The following is a 16,519-nucleotide window of genomic DNA, read 5'->3' as shown; positions in this document are numbered from 1 at the left end:
AGTAGTATGTGTTAGCTGCTTCCAGATTTGACTTTTGCTTGTCTATATTCCTAGGCTGACTTCAGATACTTTTTGCTTCCTTGAGATGCCTAGGAATTACAAAGAATCCAACCCATCTTTTGGGCCAGGACAGCACTTCTCAGGGCTAGGACTTTCTGTTATGGTGTATAATTGGGATAAACTGGAGGAACAATAAAGGGAAAACAGGCATTTACTCTTTCATAGTAAATATGTAGCACCACGGTCACATTCTGATGATGTTTGTTAAGGTTAAGTAATTTTAAAAAATTAATCTTCTTTGTGACAATGCAGATTATCATAAATACTATTCTTTGTTTTCTGTCTAAGGCCCAAGAACTTGTTATTAGTTAGTCAGACACTCTTTGGAGTTTTTTTTTTTTTTTTTTGGCAAAGATCGTGGAGAGGTTTGTTATTTCCTTCTCCAGCTAATTTTATAGATGAGGAAACTAAGACAAAGAGAATTAAGTGACTTGCCCAGAGTCACACAGTTAGTAAGCATCTGAGGTCAGATTTGAATTCAGGAAGATAAGTCTTCCTGATTCCAAGCCCAACACTCTATCATCCATAACGTTTGCAATGTACTTTATATGTAAAAGTTCTTTAAAAAATTTTAATGTAGTTTTAATCCATTAACACTATTAAAGCTTTTAAACATTCAGGGTTTAGCAAAAAATAAAAATAAAAACTAGAATTAAGCTTGCAAATAGTCCTCTCCCTCCACTCCCCATCTCCTTCCATCAAAAACCTTTCTAGATATTGTTACCAAATACAAATGAACTTCTCTTTCCCATTCTCTAGGCAATTTGATATAGTAGAATCAGGAAGACCAGGGGAGCAATCCTTACTTAGACATTTGCATTATTTAGACATAAGGCCTTTCTGGACTTCCTTCTCCATAAAAAGAGAGATAGGACTTGATGATCTCTAATATTCCTTCTCCTTCTAAATCTATGATCCCATGATCTAGACTCTGAAAACATGGGATTTTGACCTTCACTGTGGTTGGCATGGAAACCCCTTGCTCTGAGAATCCTATTGTTTAAGATAGGGATTTCAGGGCTGGGACAAGGTTGTTGGCAAATTGTTAGGATGTAGTCAAAGACAAAATATATAACTCAACTTCTTTGGGTTCTATGCTATGACTAATCCAATTTGAATCAACTGGGAATATGATTTTATTTTGTACTGGAAAAACCCACTATTTTAGAATGTGTATAGGGGAAATGTGAACCTGTTAACTTTACCAGTAAATCATTTAACAGCATACAAATGATTTAACAGTCAGATGACTCTCCTTCCCACCACTGGCTTTAGGAAACCAGAGGAAGCCATCTTCTCTTTCCAAAGCCAGTGGCCACACCTGAGCATTTTTACAGCTGGTTTCTTTGTGTTTGATTTGGGTCACCAGGGAGGGAGTCCTTGATCTGCGTATTTGGTTATGCTTGTATTTATATAGAATAGAAGGAGCTGGAAGCTATTTATACACTTGGGCTTAGGAATCTTTACCATCTCTGTGTATCTATGCTCCCAGGACCCAGCACAGTACTTTATGTACAGAAGGTATTTAATAACTGTCAAAGCAAATTGCATAACTACTCTTTTTGTTTCTATTTTAGAGGAAGGGGTACAGGAAAAGGAAAAAAAAAAGGAAGAGGGAAACAACAATGTGTCCTGCTTTTTCTAGAAAGTACCTAGTAGTAGCATGGCATATTGAGAATTTCTTTGACTTGATCTATTATATGGTCCAGTTTACAAACTATATCTCGTTTGGAAGGAATAACCCAAGAATTCAAATCCAGAAGTTTTTTTTTTAAAGTGTAAATAAATAAAGCAGTATCCCAGGCACTTGAGGATAGGGAATAAACTTGTGATTTTATTGGTATAGGGAGGAAGGAAACATTCAATTATTAAGTGCCTAGTGATGTGTTAAGCACTCTGTTACACATTTTACAAGTATTATTTCATTTGATCTTCATAACAACTCTGGGTGCTAAGTGCTGCTAAATATCCCCATTTTATAGTTGATAAAACTGAGGCAGACAGAATTTAAACTGCTCAGAGTCACACAGCTGGTAAATATCTGGGGCCAGATACTTTTTTTTTTTTTTTTTTTGAGGCAACTGGGATTAAGTGACTTGTCCAGGATCACACAAGTAGTAAGTGTCTGAAATCTTCCTCACTCCATGTTTTATCCACTACATCAATTAGCTGCTCCTGGAACCAAGTTTGCAATCAAATATTCTTGAATCTAGGTCTAAGGTGCCATCTAGCTGCCCCTGGGGCTCCTCAGTGAAGGCACTGCTGCCCCCAATTCAAATCAGTACCTTTTCTGCAACTTATAGTGCGAGGCAATTGTCTAGAGCAGTGCTTCCTAAATTTTTCCCTCTCATTACTACTCTTTACTTGAGAAATTTTTACATGACTCCTGGTACATAGATTAAGTAGGCATATAAATCAAATATTTATTGATAATAAATCACAATTTTATGACCCCCCCACATTCAGTTATATGATCTCACATGGGGTTCAGATCCCCAATTTAGGGACCTAGAGTAAATCTTAAGCTGTAGGTCATGATCCCATGTGGGGTACTGAATGTGAAAAAATTGGCAATAGTAAAAGGAATCAAATATTCCATGAAGATTTAATGTTTTCTGTAAAAATAAACAGGTATATCCTTCTTAGTAGTATGCAAATTTGCTTTCAGCTTTAATAAATGATAAAATTACATGTATACAAAATAATCTTAAAATAAATTTCTTTATGATTTATCATCAGTAAATGTTTGATTTGCATAACTATTTTGTATATGTATTTATCCAGGGTCATGTAACATTTTCTCAGAGAAAAAAGCAGTCTTGAGTGGAAAAGTTAAGAAGCTCTTACCTAGAGTACTGAGAGACTAAGTTATTGACTGGCCCATGGTCACACAGCTATATGGGTCAGGAGCAATACTTGAACTCAAGTTCCAAGGCCAGATCTATATTCATTTGCCATGCTGACTCCCATACTGGAGAATAGAAAGATAAAAATTTAATGTCAGGAAGCTGCCATTCTATGGTAAGAGTGGGGTACTCTTACAATCAGATAAACATATACACGATCATTTGAGAAGGAAGGAGAGAAGACTAATAAGAGAGGAAGTTTTCTCTTAAAAGATGGCTCAAGACTTGAATTTTTAAAGAAAACAGGAATGCTAAGAGGAAAGGGGAAGAAGGATTATCCAATTACATGTCAAGCATTCCAGTATATTCTGTGCAAAGTCTCAGAGGTAATAAATAGAAACCTGAATTTAGAGACAAGTAAGGAGGCCAGTGTGGTTGGAATAAAATGGTGAAGGGGAGGAATTTGCTGTAACTCTGGAAAGAGAGGCTGGAATCTACGTGAATGCATAGTGACCTCATGGTGCTAAATGACTTGGCTATAGAAACCCATAATCCATGGTCATAAATAGTCCAATCCAGAGAATGGGGCAAACATTCTCCCCTATCCTGAGTGAGAATACCAAAAGTGAGATTTTTTGTTTTGTTTTGTTTTTATAATTGCCTCCCCTCTCTCCCATCAATTACCCATCTGATTAAAAGTCCATTTCAATATTGGTGAGTTTGATCACATGTGCTGATTTTTCTAAAGATTGCTTGTTTTAAATAATTGTGCTGTCAATTGCAGGCACGAACCAATTATTTCCACTGGGGTGCAGCGTGGGTGAAGGAATATGTTGATTTTTTTTCTTACCTTTTACACACGGATCCATCCAAAGAGTATGCTCATAACACCTAGACAGCTAATATCCTCCCTTATTCACTAGGTCATTTGTCTGGGCTACCTCTTGACTATTTCCAGTTTCTTTGAGTTCACTCAGGGTGACTCCTCTAATCTCCAAGGAGTGACAGACCATGACTTGTTCTGGAGTAACCTCTGCTATTGTATTGCAATTTTAACTTTATTTTGAAAGAAAAAATAAACAGTGGAAAGATGGATGCCCACATGCTCCTGAGACTTTATGAGCAAAGACTGGATGCATTTTCCATTAAATATCCAGCTCAATGTCTGAAATGTGGTTTGTAGGCTAAGCTAGGTTCTTACCTTATTTAGGGAATAACTATTTTCCTTGTGTGTGTGTTTTTTTTTAAACTAGTCTGTATGTCTTATGTCAAACATGATGGAGATGAAAAAGACCTTTCAGGCCATCTCTTTTACAGGTCATGAAAATTAACACTGTCATTTCATCCAGTTCTGATTAGAACCATACCCCACAGATGCTCAAATTCCCCTCATCTTTTCCCTTTCCTCTATCCACCCCCCCAAAAAAAATCTAACTTTGGGTGGGAGAAAATTAGAGAGGGCTGGGTGTGGTACTTAAGCAAAGAAGAACAATCAAGACCTGATTCCAGCTTGCAACACGCGTAGTCCAGTTGAAAGGATGTGTACTCACTTGGTGAATCAAGCCTTCTCTGTCTCCTGGCTCCTGGCTTCATTTCATCATCTGGTACGCCAGATAAAATACAGATGTTCTCAGCTACAAACACAGACCCAGACCATTTTCCCCCTGGCTTGCACCTCCTTTTAAATGCCTGAATGCCAAACAAACTCATTTTCAGCATTTTGGGCTGAGCTACAATTCACTGAAGATAGTTCACTCCAGAGGTGAAACTGATTTCTCCCTAGCTATAATTTCCGAAATAGGTATGGGCATAGAAGGCACCCCAGGTCCTCTTTAGCCATTGGCCAATGGGACCATAGAACTCCCAGGCCCATTGTACCTTTCACTCACTTGTGGGGGAATGATAGTAGGGAAGACCATACATAGGAACCGTTCCTTTCTGGAATCCAGAAAGACATCTTAATCCTGACCTAGATAGATCACTCCTGCAAGCTGTTGGGAAACTCATCTGTTCCCTCAGCTGCTGTTCCTGGACTGAAATGACCCCATTAAAGAACCATTGCCTAGAAATCAAACTGAGAACATCTCTCATTTCACAAGCCTCTCTGGGTGGAATGCGAATCAGATTTTCCCAGCCGGATGGGTCATTGTTTGTGATAGGCTTAACCAGTGAGATCACAGGGAGGGCTTGCAAGCTAGCTAGCCTGTCTGCAACCAGGTGTTCAACCCTACATAAGTAAAATTGAATGAAGAAGACTCTGATGAAGAGCCTAAAAACTAGCCTCTCCTCCATCCTTTCCCCTACTAGAGTATCATACTGAACTGTATCTATTCTTAGAAAAAGATCACTTTTTATTTTAAAGGAATAATTCAAAATTTCAATGAAATGGGTTAGGGACACTGTTAGTAGCTCTTTTAGGATAAGCATAATGAAAAAAAAATGGAAAGAATGCTGGATGTGGAGCCAGAAAGCTTAGGTTCTGATCTGGATGCTGTCACTTATTCCCCTGTGGGATCTTGAGCTAGTTTCTTGGGCTTTCAAGACTTCTGAGAAATGAGGATGTTGGACTAAATGATCCCCATCTCCTACTCCTGGGAATTATGGAGTAACTTTAGATAATACCTCATCTGCCCAAAAGGAAAGGCTTGCAGAAGGCTTAACTCCATCAAAGTAAATCTCAAACTGAATTTGGCAAATGTCAGTTAGGAACACTGGATTTGGGGATGGGTACAATTGATTGCATAACTTTATTGACATCCCTGATTACCTAGTCCTTATAAGAGTTGGGCTGCTTCCATGAAATTGTTGGTCCAATAGAAGGTGCTTGGAGTTAGAAGAGTGGGGTTTGAACCCTGCCTTTGATGATTGAACTATGTCAGCCTGGGCAAATTATTGAACCTCCTGCTCTAAACTTTGCTCATCTATAAAATGAAGGGATGGGACTAGATGGTTCCTCCATGTCCATCAGTTTTTATTATCTGTAAAATGAGAAACAAGATGACTTCTAAATTCCTTTGTAGTTCTTGATATATGATCTTATATGCAAACTATATCTATAGATTTCTCATAGTATCAGGTTACCAGATAGAGATCCCAATCAATTTCTTTGTTATTCGCTCTTAAGCACAGACCACAGATCCCTTTGGCAAATACCAGATTGTACTCAGCAGTTATCCAACCTGGATTTTCACTATTTAGCTTTTGGTTCATTGCCCAGTTCTCTTCTGTCTGAAGTCTTATTTTGTCCAGAGTGAGGGTTGAGCAGGGTCCTAAAAAAAAGCAGATGGGTCCCTGCTGTTCCATCATTGAAAGGTACATACCGCTCCCGAATGTGTCCTGTCCTGGGGTCTTGGATGGATCCACACACTTCCCATCTACCAGCTGTAAATCTCCTTTGCAGCTGCTACACTTATCACAGCCAAGGCCTGTGCAGGTTTTGCAGGTTTGGTGACATGGCTCACATTCTCCATTTTCAGTGTCATTGTAGAAACCAGGGCCACACTCTCTGACACAAATGCCACCTGGGAATGTGGAAAGAAAGCCATGAAGGGCTGAGATTATATGGGGCAGCTTAGATCAGGTGATGAAAAGGCCAACTGTAGCTTAAAATATGTTTTGTCTCCTTTAGACCATAAGAAAATGGAATAAAAATCCATTCTTATACACTGGGGTCACTGTTGAAGAAGACTGTGTATTCTCCCATCCCAAGCATGAGTCTCTTAGACCATTAGGAATCTGATGGAAAGACCTGTCTACGGAAAGACCCACACAACTTTCATCAAAATCAATGAGCTTTTGCAATCACCATTTAGTGGGATGCTATTGCCATTTTACAAGGTTTCTTGAGGATTCCTGCTGCAGGACTAAGTCTTGAAAGAATATTCACGGACCTTCTATGATTGCCATTCCAGAGACCCAGCAGGATAAAGACATTTAAGAATAATAAATAAATGAATACCCTGCTTAAGGCAAAAAAAAAAAGTGTTGGCTATAAAAAACATTTTTTTTTCCTAACCAGATTCAAGGCCTAAGTTGAATCATAGATTTAGAACTGGAAGGGACCTTAGTGATCATCTGGTCCAAGGCCTCTTGTTCTACAGAACAAGAGAACAAAAATGGGGATTAAATGATTTCATCAAAACATCAAGTAGGAGAATTGAGACAAATTCAATTCTTACATCCCTAGATTTACACCAGGAAGTATCATAATCACTTTCTACATGACCATTCCCTACTTACCAAAAAGATAAAAGCCTTCTTCACACCAGTAGCACTCATGCTGGTCACAGTCCCCACAGTATTTGCCGCACTCTCTACATTCAAAGTTTTCACTGTAGGTCTTTTCAGGACAAGTTTTATAGCAGCGCTGCTTGAACCTATTGAGAAAGAATTAGAAATCTTCTTTAAAGTGAACTTTACATGAGCGTCTTTCCTAGCAGGGGTACATGCATTGTAAGCTGAGAAGGGGTGTGCTGGAGGCAGCTCCCATGGGCTCTTGAGAATTAGTTGCTAAGTTTTCAGTGAGCAGGTACATTTCAGAAACACCACAAAGTAGGATTTGAGTTATTTTTTTGTTGATTATATAGACTTAATAAAGTTACAGAGGAAAGGTAATAATGTAGATTAAATTCAAAATATATATATATATATTTTTTTTTTCTTCATCAACCTATCAATCCCATATAGCTTCTAGGAAACACCAAACCAAAGCCCTTAGGATCTTGCCTTAACCTTTGGACCATCCTAAAGACATTAAAAATCAAGCCTTCTTTTTAGTGGATGTCTTCTACTTATGTGCAACTTTTTTATGGGGAAATTTGTATTCAGTATTTATATTTCCCAGACTCTAAATTGTTTTAAAAAAGATGCTCCATAGGAAGCACTATGGTGAACACGTGAGAGTTGATTTATTATGGGTTCTAAAGATGAGTAGGGTTAGAAATAGCAATGGGTTTGGATATTTGCAGAAACTAATAATAGCTCATATTTCTACGATGCTATTTCACTATTAAAATATTTTATTTCCTATTAGAATGTAAGTTCTTTGGAAACAGGGACTACTATCAGTTTCTTTGCTTTTATATTTGTAGTACTTGACATATGATAAGTGCATAATAAATGCTTCTTTCTTTATTTTTTCCTCAAAATAGCTCTTCTAAATTAACTCTACTAAATAGATGAGATAACTAAAATGCAGAGAGATGATGTAGAACATGTGCTCATGGTCACATAGCTTCAATGACCTTTCCTGGTCCAGTTCTTAGACATGAAGCATTGGCTCTATGACTTCTACCAGAGATGTCTGTATTTCCTTAATGTATCTATGTAAATGAAGTTTGCAAAGTATTTGAGGATCCTTTAGCAGGCCAACTGCTATGTAAATGCCAGCCTTGAGCACAATGACAATTAATTTCTGCTTGCCAAATGTCAGCTGGCATTCTTCATAATTATCAAACCTCAAATCCAATTTGATGTGTATGTGTGTGTGTGTGTGTGTGTGATTTCAATATGAAATATAATTTAAATCAGCAGCCCAAAAGTATATCAGGTGATGAGACACATTCATCAGAGGGAACAATAGATAAACACAAAATAAAGTATATAGAGTCACACACACACACACACACACACACACACACACACAGAGTAAAGTATTAGCCGAGAGGTGTTTTTAAATGGTAGAGAGTTGTTATTATTTGAACATAAGGACAGATGAGTTGACTATAGGAGAAATTTATTTTGGTTTCCAGAGTCTCCTTTATTTATTTTTTTCTTTTTTCCCCCTACTTCTTTAAAAAAGAAATTTAATACTACATTTTCATAGAATTGGAAAACTTTACATCTGAAAGAAATCTTAGAGATATCTAGTTAACGATTCTCATTTTAAAGAGGCGAAAACTTGGTGCTAAGAGGTAAAAGGGCCTTGCCCAAAGTCACACTAGCTTAGTAGCACAAGTTTCCTAGCAATGCTTTTAAGATTTTTTAAGTGATAGAGTGGTTGCATATCTGCGTAGTAGCAGGAATTTCCCCAGGAGTAAGTTCAAACAGCAATGAACTCACTAGTACTGACCCAAACAGGAGAGACTTCATGATCTCTTGAAGTCAGGAATAAGCTTTGTGTGGTGGAAAAAAAGAATGGACTTAAAAAATCTTAAAAGCATTGCTAGGAAACTGAGAGATTAAAGGATTTGCTCAGGGTCACAGAGCAGATACATGTTAGTAGCTGGACTTGAACTCAGGCCATTGTGACTGAGGTTGACTTTAACAAAATTTTCTACCTGCCTTTATTGATATGATGCTAAAATTATTTTTGTCACCTGATGAGACTAATTTGAATTCTAGCCTATTTAAAAGAAATAACTGTATAAAGGGGCCTTTGCTTGATCCTACTTAAAAACCTTGAGGTCTCCCCTTATTTTTGTGTCACCAAACACTACAGGAAACCCTGGGGAGACAGAAACAAGAATACATTTAGTCTTTTTCTGAACTTTAGAGAAGAATTTTTTTTTACAACCTGACTGCGTAATATTCCAAAGTCCTTGTATATCCTAACCTAAAACTCTTTTGCTGCCCTTTTAAGTTCATCTTATTTTATTTTATTTGCTCTCAGTGGATACAAAAAACAGCTGTTCACCAGGGTCCAAAAAATGTTCTTGAGAACTCATATCAAGGCTTCTCTAAAAAAAAAAAAAGCAAGAAAGAAAGGAGGAAGAAAAGAAAAAAAGAGGAAAGGAAGAAAGACAGAAAGAACTTCTGCAAACCAGATGACCTATTTTCCTGTTCTGACTCCATCATTAGCTACATTTGTGATCTTGGGAAATTGGCAAACTCTCTGTGACCAGTATTCTTGTCTGTTCATGGCAGGAATAATATTATTTTTTACTATTTCTTATAGAGTCCTTGTGAAGATAAAATGAGATCATGAATATTCAATAAATATTTATTGAATATTTACTAGGTACAAGGCATTATCATAAATGCTGCATGTAGGGAAAGATGAAGAAGACACAAACCAAGACTGATTTCTGCATTCTTGCTGGAGAAAAGAATTTATGGTGAAGATGAGTAAGAGAAAGACCTTTTATAACATGCTCAAGGAGAGTATTGGTTTACTGTGTTGATGTGTTGAAACATTCATGTCATTAGAAATATCTAATGGTCTTGTAGACATTTGCCAAAACATCAGCTTCTCAGCGTGAGCACTGGTGCTTAGTGACCATTACAAATGAACATTTCTATATGCATTTGCATGAATAAACATACACATTATATTACAATATATTACATCTCTTATATAGGAACATATACTGAGTGGGTAGTTTCATTAATATAGGGAATAGCTGGGTAAGGAAACTATCTCTACCTTGTAGATCAGCCCTTTCTCTATAACCTTTTCTCTATAGAATTGCCTAGAACACTGAGAACATTAGCATTATATGCATCCACTAAACCATTAATAAATATCAGAAGCAGAACCTAGATCCAGGTCTTCATGATTAGAGTAGTCTATACCATCTCTCATTATAAATCATATTATGTTATATCATAGTCTATTTTATTTATTACATATTGTCATAAATTTATTCAAAGTAGAATTATCTAGCTTAGGGATTATCCAGGTCACCATGTCCCTTTCTTCTTCCTTTTGCTACTTGTCTTTTGGTAATTTCTTTGCTCATTTAAATATCTCCAAAAGAGAAGGATCTAGTAAAAGGAGAGATGGTCATATTTAAATTAGCTTTGCTTCCTGGTGATGACAAAGAGTGACAGCCTGGTGACATATAAAATGTTTAGGAAAGAGTTGAAATTTTGGTTGAAATCAAAGTAAGGTTTTTGGATTTTATTTTGACTTCATATGTGTGTTTGTGTGTTTTGGAGTCTCTCATTTGCTGAGGACAGTTAAGAAAGGACTGTAGCTTTTGACCTCAGAATGGCCATTCTGAATTCAAGCCAGAAGCAGGACTCCATGTAAACATTCTGGAAAAGTTTATTTAGGGGACTAGCATGATATTAGTGTATGTCCATAAACAGGGGAGGTCCAAAATCTTGGGAATGGACAACAAGGATTCCTAGACACCAGTGTCAGGCTGGATGGCTTCCAGAATCAAGAAAGAAAGGGCCTCCTTCTGAGTCAAGAAAACAGCTGGGCTATTATTTCTAAATCCAAAAAAAAAAAAAAAATCACTCATTAATAGCCTGACAGTGCAGAGTAGCTCCAGGCTGCTAGGCCTATTTGCTTTAATCATTGGCTATGTGAGTAGGTCAGCATTGCTTAAATTGCAGAAAAGTTAGTGACAGCACTTGAATATGATGGAACTTACAAGTAATACCCCGTAGCGCAGGACGTGCAGATTCCTGGATCATCTGAAATAATAAAAATAATCATTTAAAAAAGTACAATGAGTTTCCCATTTTGAAAAATGACCATTTGGAAGAAAGTGACTTTTCTTTTATTTTTTATTGCTTTGTCTAAAAGGAAAAACCTGGAAGGTTTTCACAAAATGACTTTGTAAAATACCAGAACTTGAAATTGCATGGGTCATTCCAGTATGGCTCTTTCTAATCAACAAGAATCACCTTGACATCTGTTCTTTATTCAGTTATTAATTTATTAAGTTTGGTCTAAAGTAATATTATTGGTTCCAGGAATTCCAGTATGAAATTCCCTCCACCAACACAGATCTATATCTCATCTGTAACTCAAAGTTTTAGAAGAGTTGCCTAGGGAGGCTCAGAGATAAGGGACTTATCCAAGATCACATTGCAAGAATGTGTCAAATCCTCTAAGCAACTGTACCATGGATCAGCTCCATTTGTTTTTAGAAAAGGCAAGTAAAATGAAAAAAATGTTGGAAAACATATTAGACACTAACTGCCAGGAGAAGGCAGGCTCAAACTCAAACTACTGAGGTGAGTTTAATAGTATTCATAAATTCAGATTTTGCTAAGGTCTAAAAGCATTTGTGGGCATGTTAGTTGACAAGTGCTTATACACACATTTAGAAAGGAATTCGAGGTTCTTACTAAAACTGACTTTCCCATTATACCTTCTGTACTGGGAGCAATGTCCTGGCCCTCACCCCCACACAAGTTTGGCTAGTTTTTCCTTAGAAAGACTTAAATGGCTCCGGGAACTAAACACCCCAACTGTTGACATTAAATTCTGGTTGCCTGAATATAATACAGGCCTGAGGAACTCTAGGTACTCTCTGATATCTGGCTGACAAATGATCATGAAAAAATCAAACAGAGGGGAGCTTAATTCAGTTGAAAAATCTTGTACATCCTCGATATATAATCTTACTGAATATCTTTTCCCACTCTGACTAAATAACTCACCTTTTGTTAACTATTGATTGAATTATAAGTGTTCTCATTTCATTCCAATATCAGAATTAAACTAATCAAAAGTCTGCCTATGTGAAATATAACAACTGATGAGGTTTCTATCAGCTTTGAATTGAATAACTATGTGCTCCTTCTCTAAGTCGAATTGGTTTTCTGCTTGCCTTTTTCACAGCAGTGCTACTCCACTGATCCATCTTTTATCTATCATGACATCCAGATTTGTATCTGTTCTTTTCCTAGATACCTAGCTTTTTTTTATATATATATAGAGGTAGTTTTTCTTTCCTGAGAATAATATATGAAGACAGGACTAGGTTTAGAGTCAGGAGAGAATTAGGTTTAAATTCCAATTCTGACAGAAGCTTCAAAACTTGGCTATGTGACCTCAGGCAAGTCACAGTTTCTGTGACTTTCTGTGACTCACCTCATATGTTAAACTAAAATAATAATAGCAATTACCTCAAATGTTTTTTTTCCTGAGGATCAAAAGTTATAATTTGTTTAAAGATGAACTATATGAATATAAATTCATATTATCATCACCTTACTACCACTAACACATCATGACCCTCCTCTTCTTCCTCTTCTTCCTTCCCTTCCTTTTCACAGAATTACTGTGAAGAAAGAATTAGTAAACTTTAAATCCCAATATAAATTGGAGATTCAATTACATTGACTTCTTCCATGGTTAATTCTGACTATTTCTCTAATTTGACATTACCTCCCACCTCCAAAAAAAAAAAAAAAAAAAAAAGAAAAAAAGAAGAAAAAAAAAAAGAATACCGCTCTCCAAGGTACTAATCCTGATTCCCTTCCAGATAAATGAGTTTATTCTTTATTCTTTCACACAGGCCACTGACGAAACTTTAGATATTACCATGTCTTTAAAAAAATGCATTCACTGACATAATTTTAGTTCAGGGATTTTTCCTGCTCAGTTGCCTGGTGAACTGGGTACAATAGTTTCCATAAATGAATAATGAATAATGCATAGAACGGTAATAGTTTCACATAACACCTTATGAATGCACATTCACATCTCTCATTATTGCTAGTTACTCTAAAGAATAATTAGTTTATTTTTAAAAAAGTCTTCTGTCTCAGAAGACTCATAAGCTGCATGTTAGCTAGATTGTACAGAGAAAGAAAGCTCCTTTGAGGTGATCCAGAGATGGAAAACCAACCTTAAACACTTGAACTTTATTCTAAAATATGTTTGAGTTTAGTTGATGAAGGATGGTATTTCCCAAAGTGACACAAAGTTTCCTGATTCCCAATATACAGACCAAGAATGAAAACACACCACACACACAAACACACACACACAACCTAATCAAACTAGAACTGGTAGCTATTTTAAAGCTTGATGTATAAAGCAGATTATTTTTTAAATATTGTTAAATTATTGTACCATTCTGACATATATTAGTTGTGTGAAGCCAAGTGAATCATTTAATATTTTGGTGTCCTTTAGACAACTTCTCTACAAAGAATTTGTCAATCTGTATTGGTAGATAGAGTTTTCTTCATTTAAGAGTTCCCTGTGTTAATGAAATCACAGGTCTGGTTCCTTTCCCTAGCCCAAAATTATTGAGGGGACAGAGAATATTTTGATAAAAATTTGGGTATGGAAGTGGAATCATATGTGGAATAACAGTGTCAGGATTCAGAGCCTCACACATTTTTTGGGAAAAAACATTCAGAACAATTACTAATTTCTAGTTGTTTACATCCTGTTACAGGGAAATCTGTGAGATGTTTTATCCAGAGAAGATAGAATCTTTCTTTTTTGACAAAGCTCGCATCTCCTGTGTCCTTTTAGAGAAGAGGGCAAGTAGGAATTGCAACATTTGCTGATCTTTAGAGTTATTAACAATTCAGTATTTCACTTTATAATTGCTGCTTATTTATTTTATTACTGCTGTTTCCTGCTCTGGGAGCATCAATTATGGAAACATATAATGACTTCATGGAAATTTGTCCCATATTATCACAAAGATTTTGACTTCTCTTTGATTTCTTGCTTGCTTCCAAAGTCCAAATAATCAGCAAGTTTTCTTTATTCCAACTAGACAATAGAGCTGGAGTTTGAAGAGACCTTAGAGACCAACTGGTCTAACACCTTTAATTTACAGGAAAATGAGACACAGGAAAGTCTTACTTGTCTGAAGTCTATAAGATTGAACCCAGGTCCTTTGAAAGGACTTAGCACAGTACCTGACATGCAGTAGTTGCTTAATAAATGTTTATTCCTTTTAAATTTGATGCCAGAAGCACATCTCTTTCTACTGTGCCATACTGTCTTATCTATCATATCCTATTTATTTCTACTGCCATTATCCCACTACAATACCTCATTACAAACATCACTAGACTATTATAGTAAACTTCTAATAGGTTTTCCTGAATCAGCTCTCTTCCCTCAATAATATGTTCTTTATGTAACTACTAGATAGTTTTTCTTATGCATAGTTATGGTTTTGTAGCTCCTGTCTGTGCTGAAAAATCTTTAGTGTTTCCCTGTTGATTTTCAAGTAAAATTAAAAAAAAATCTTCTGCTTAGCATTAAAGGGCTCTTCACATTCTGGCAACATTATAAGCCATATTGCTATACTACTCACTCCAGCCAAACTGTATTATTTACTGTCCTTCACACATGGCCTCAATTTCCAATTTCTGTGTCTTTGTTCATGCTATTCTCTTTGCCTGGAATATGCTCCCTCACACTCTTTGCTTACTAAATGTCTTTTCATTTTTAAAATCTCAAATCAATGCTTGTTGCTCCCTGAAACCCTCTCTGATTCCTCTTGTTGGTAATGACCTTTAACTTGGACAATAATTAATACTTTGTTTTATATGTATTCAATGCACTTATTATATAGCAGGATTTATTACAATTATCTTTATTTGAATCTTATTCCCTACTAGGTTATGAACAAGTACCACATTTTACTTAAATGTGTAATCCACTCTCAACCTTAGAATAATATTCTGTTCACAATACAGGTTTATAATATAATATTATTATTAAATCCATGTATAAATATGGATTATTAAACATTAGAATTTGTGTTGCTTAGTTTCTCTTTGAATGACCATTTCTGTTGAATGTAGATTGTGGCAAAATTAGTCCTTAAACCCTTTTCCTAAAAAAATGAATCAAAAAAAGTACATTTTGAATCATAGAGGGATCAGACAGAATCACAGAATCTGAATTAAAAAGGATGTCAATGGCCATCCAATCTAAACATGAATAGAATTGCTATTACAATATACCAGACAAATGATTATCCAGATAGCATATGACCTTTAAAAGTAGTCATTTGTTTAGAGTTCTAGAGTTCATGAACTCTAAAGTTTTCTAGAATAATTGATTATTTAAAATATATACTATCTAGTATAGCATTACCTTTTCATCATAAAAATGAATTTTTTAAAGAACAATAGAAAAATTCATAATAGGGAGTGCTGGAAAACTTTTATCTTCAGCTATCTTCCATGTTCCCTTTCTAAGCTCTTTGACTTTCTTTTGGTGGCCTTTCTCCAGTGATGCTCCCAGGACTTTCATATTCTCTTGGCCTAACCACCTAACCTCAACCTATTAAAACTAAACTTTCTTTTAATTCACTTGCTTAAAGCCATGTGAAGTGAATTACACAGCACCTAATAATCTAAAGAGGATATATGGAATATTGAGGAAGGATTAACCCTTCTGATGTGAGGACTTGCTGAGCCTTTTAAAGGTTTTTCTCATCCATTTTTGATGTCCAAATCTCACCTTTAGTTCCAAAAAGCCATGGTAAACTATCTCATCAGACCACTAAATCAAATTGAGAGTAACTGACAGGCCTCTAATCTATTGGGGAATTGGGGGATAATCTACTCCAAATATGTGTAGACTTTCCCTGGAAGAATGGACAGAAGAGAACAATGTTCCAGGGGTTATGATGGCAGCTAAATCATACTATGGAGCACTAAGAGCTTGGTCAGACATTAAAGATGTCGAGATCATCTACTGCATCCTGGACCATTGTCAGAAATCTTGACTTTTGTCTTGCCACTGAACTTCAACAATTCAGGCAGAGAATGTGACTGATAACTTTGTGTTTTTGCCTCCCTTCAATCCAATTCGCATATACATCAAGACATCATTTGTGATATCAGTTCTCTTCAAAAACAAAGGATGAAAAAAAAACCCAATAATTTTTTTTTTTCTTTTTGCTGAGGCAACTGGGGTCAAGTAACTTGCCCAGGGTCACAAGCTG

The 16,519-nt window shown here is 36.1% G+C and overlaps 1 protein-coding gene across 1 annotated transcript in view; it reads right to left on the bottom strand.

Annotated features, from left to right (window-relative positions):
• PCSK5 (proprotein convertase subtilisin/kexin type 5) overlaps positions 1–16,519 on the bottom strand; it is a 610,712-nt gene that overhangs the window by 45,018 nt on the left and 549,175 nt on the right. The window contains exons 25-27 of the mRNA XM_051998572.1: positions 11,228–11,270; positions 7,146–7,282; positions 6,227–6,427 (exon numbers count right to left, since the gene is read on the bottom strand). Coding sequence (XP_051854532.1) covers positions 6,227–6,427; positions 7,146–7,282; positions 11,228–11,270 — 381 coding nt within the window. The remainder of the gene's footprint in view (positions 1–6,226; positions 6,428–7,145; positions 7,283–11,227; positions 11,271–16,519) is intronic.

This window comes from Antechinus flavipes, chromosome 1 (assembly GCF_016432865.1).
Source record: "Antechinus flavipes isolate AdamAnt ecotype Samford, QLD, Australia chromosome 1, AdamAnt_v2, whole genome shotgun sequence".
NCBI classification, from domain to species: Eukaryota; Metazoa; Chordata; class Mammalia; order Dasyuromorphia; family Dasyuridae; genus Antechinus; species Antechinus flavipes.
This window is presented reverse-complemented; position numbering and strand designations above follow the sequence as displayed.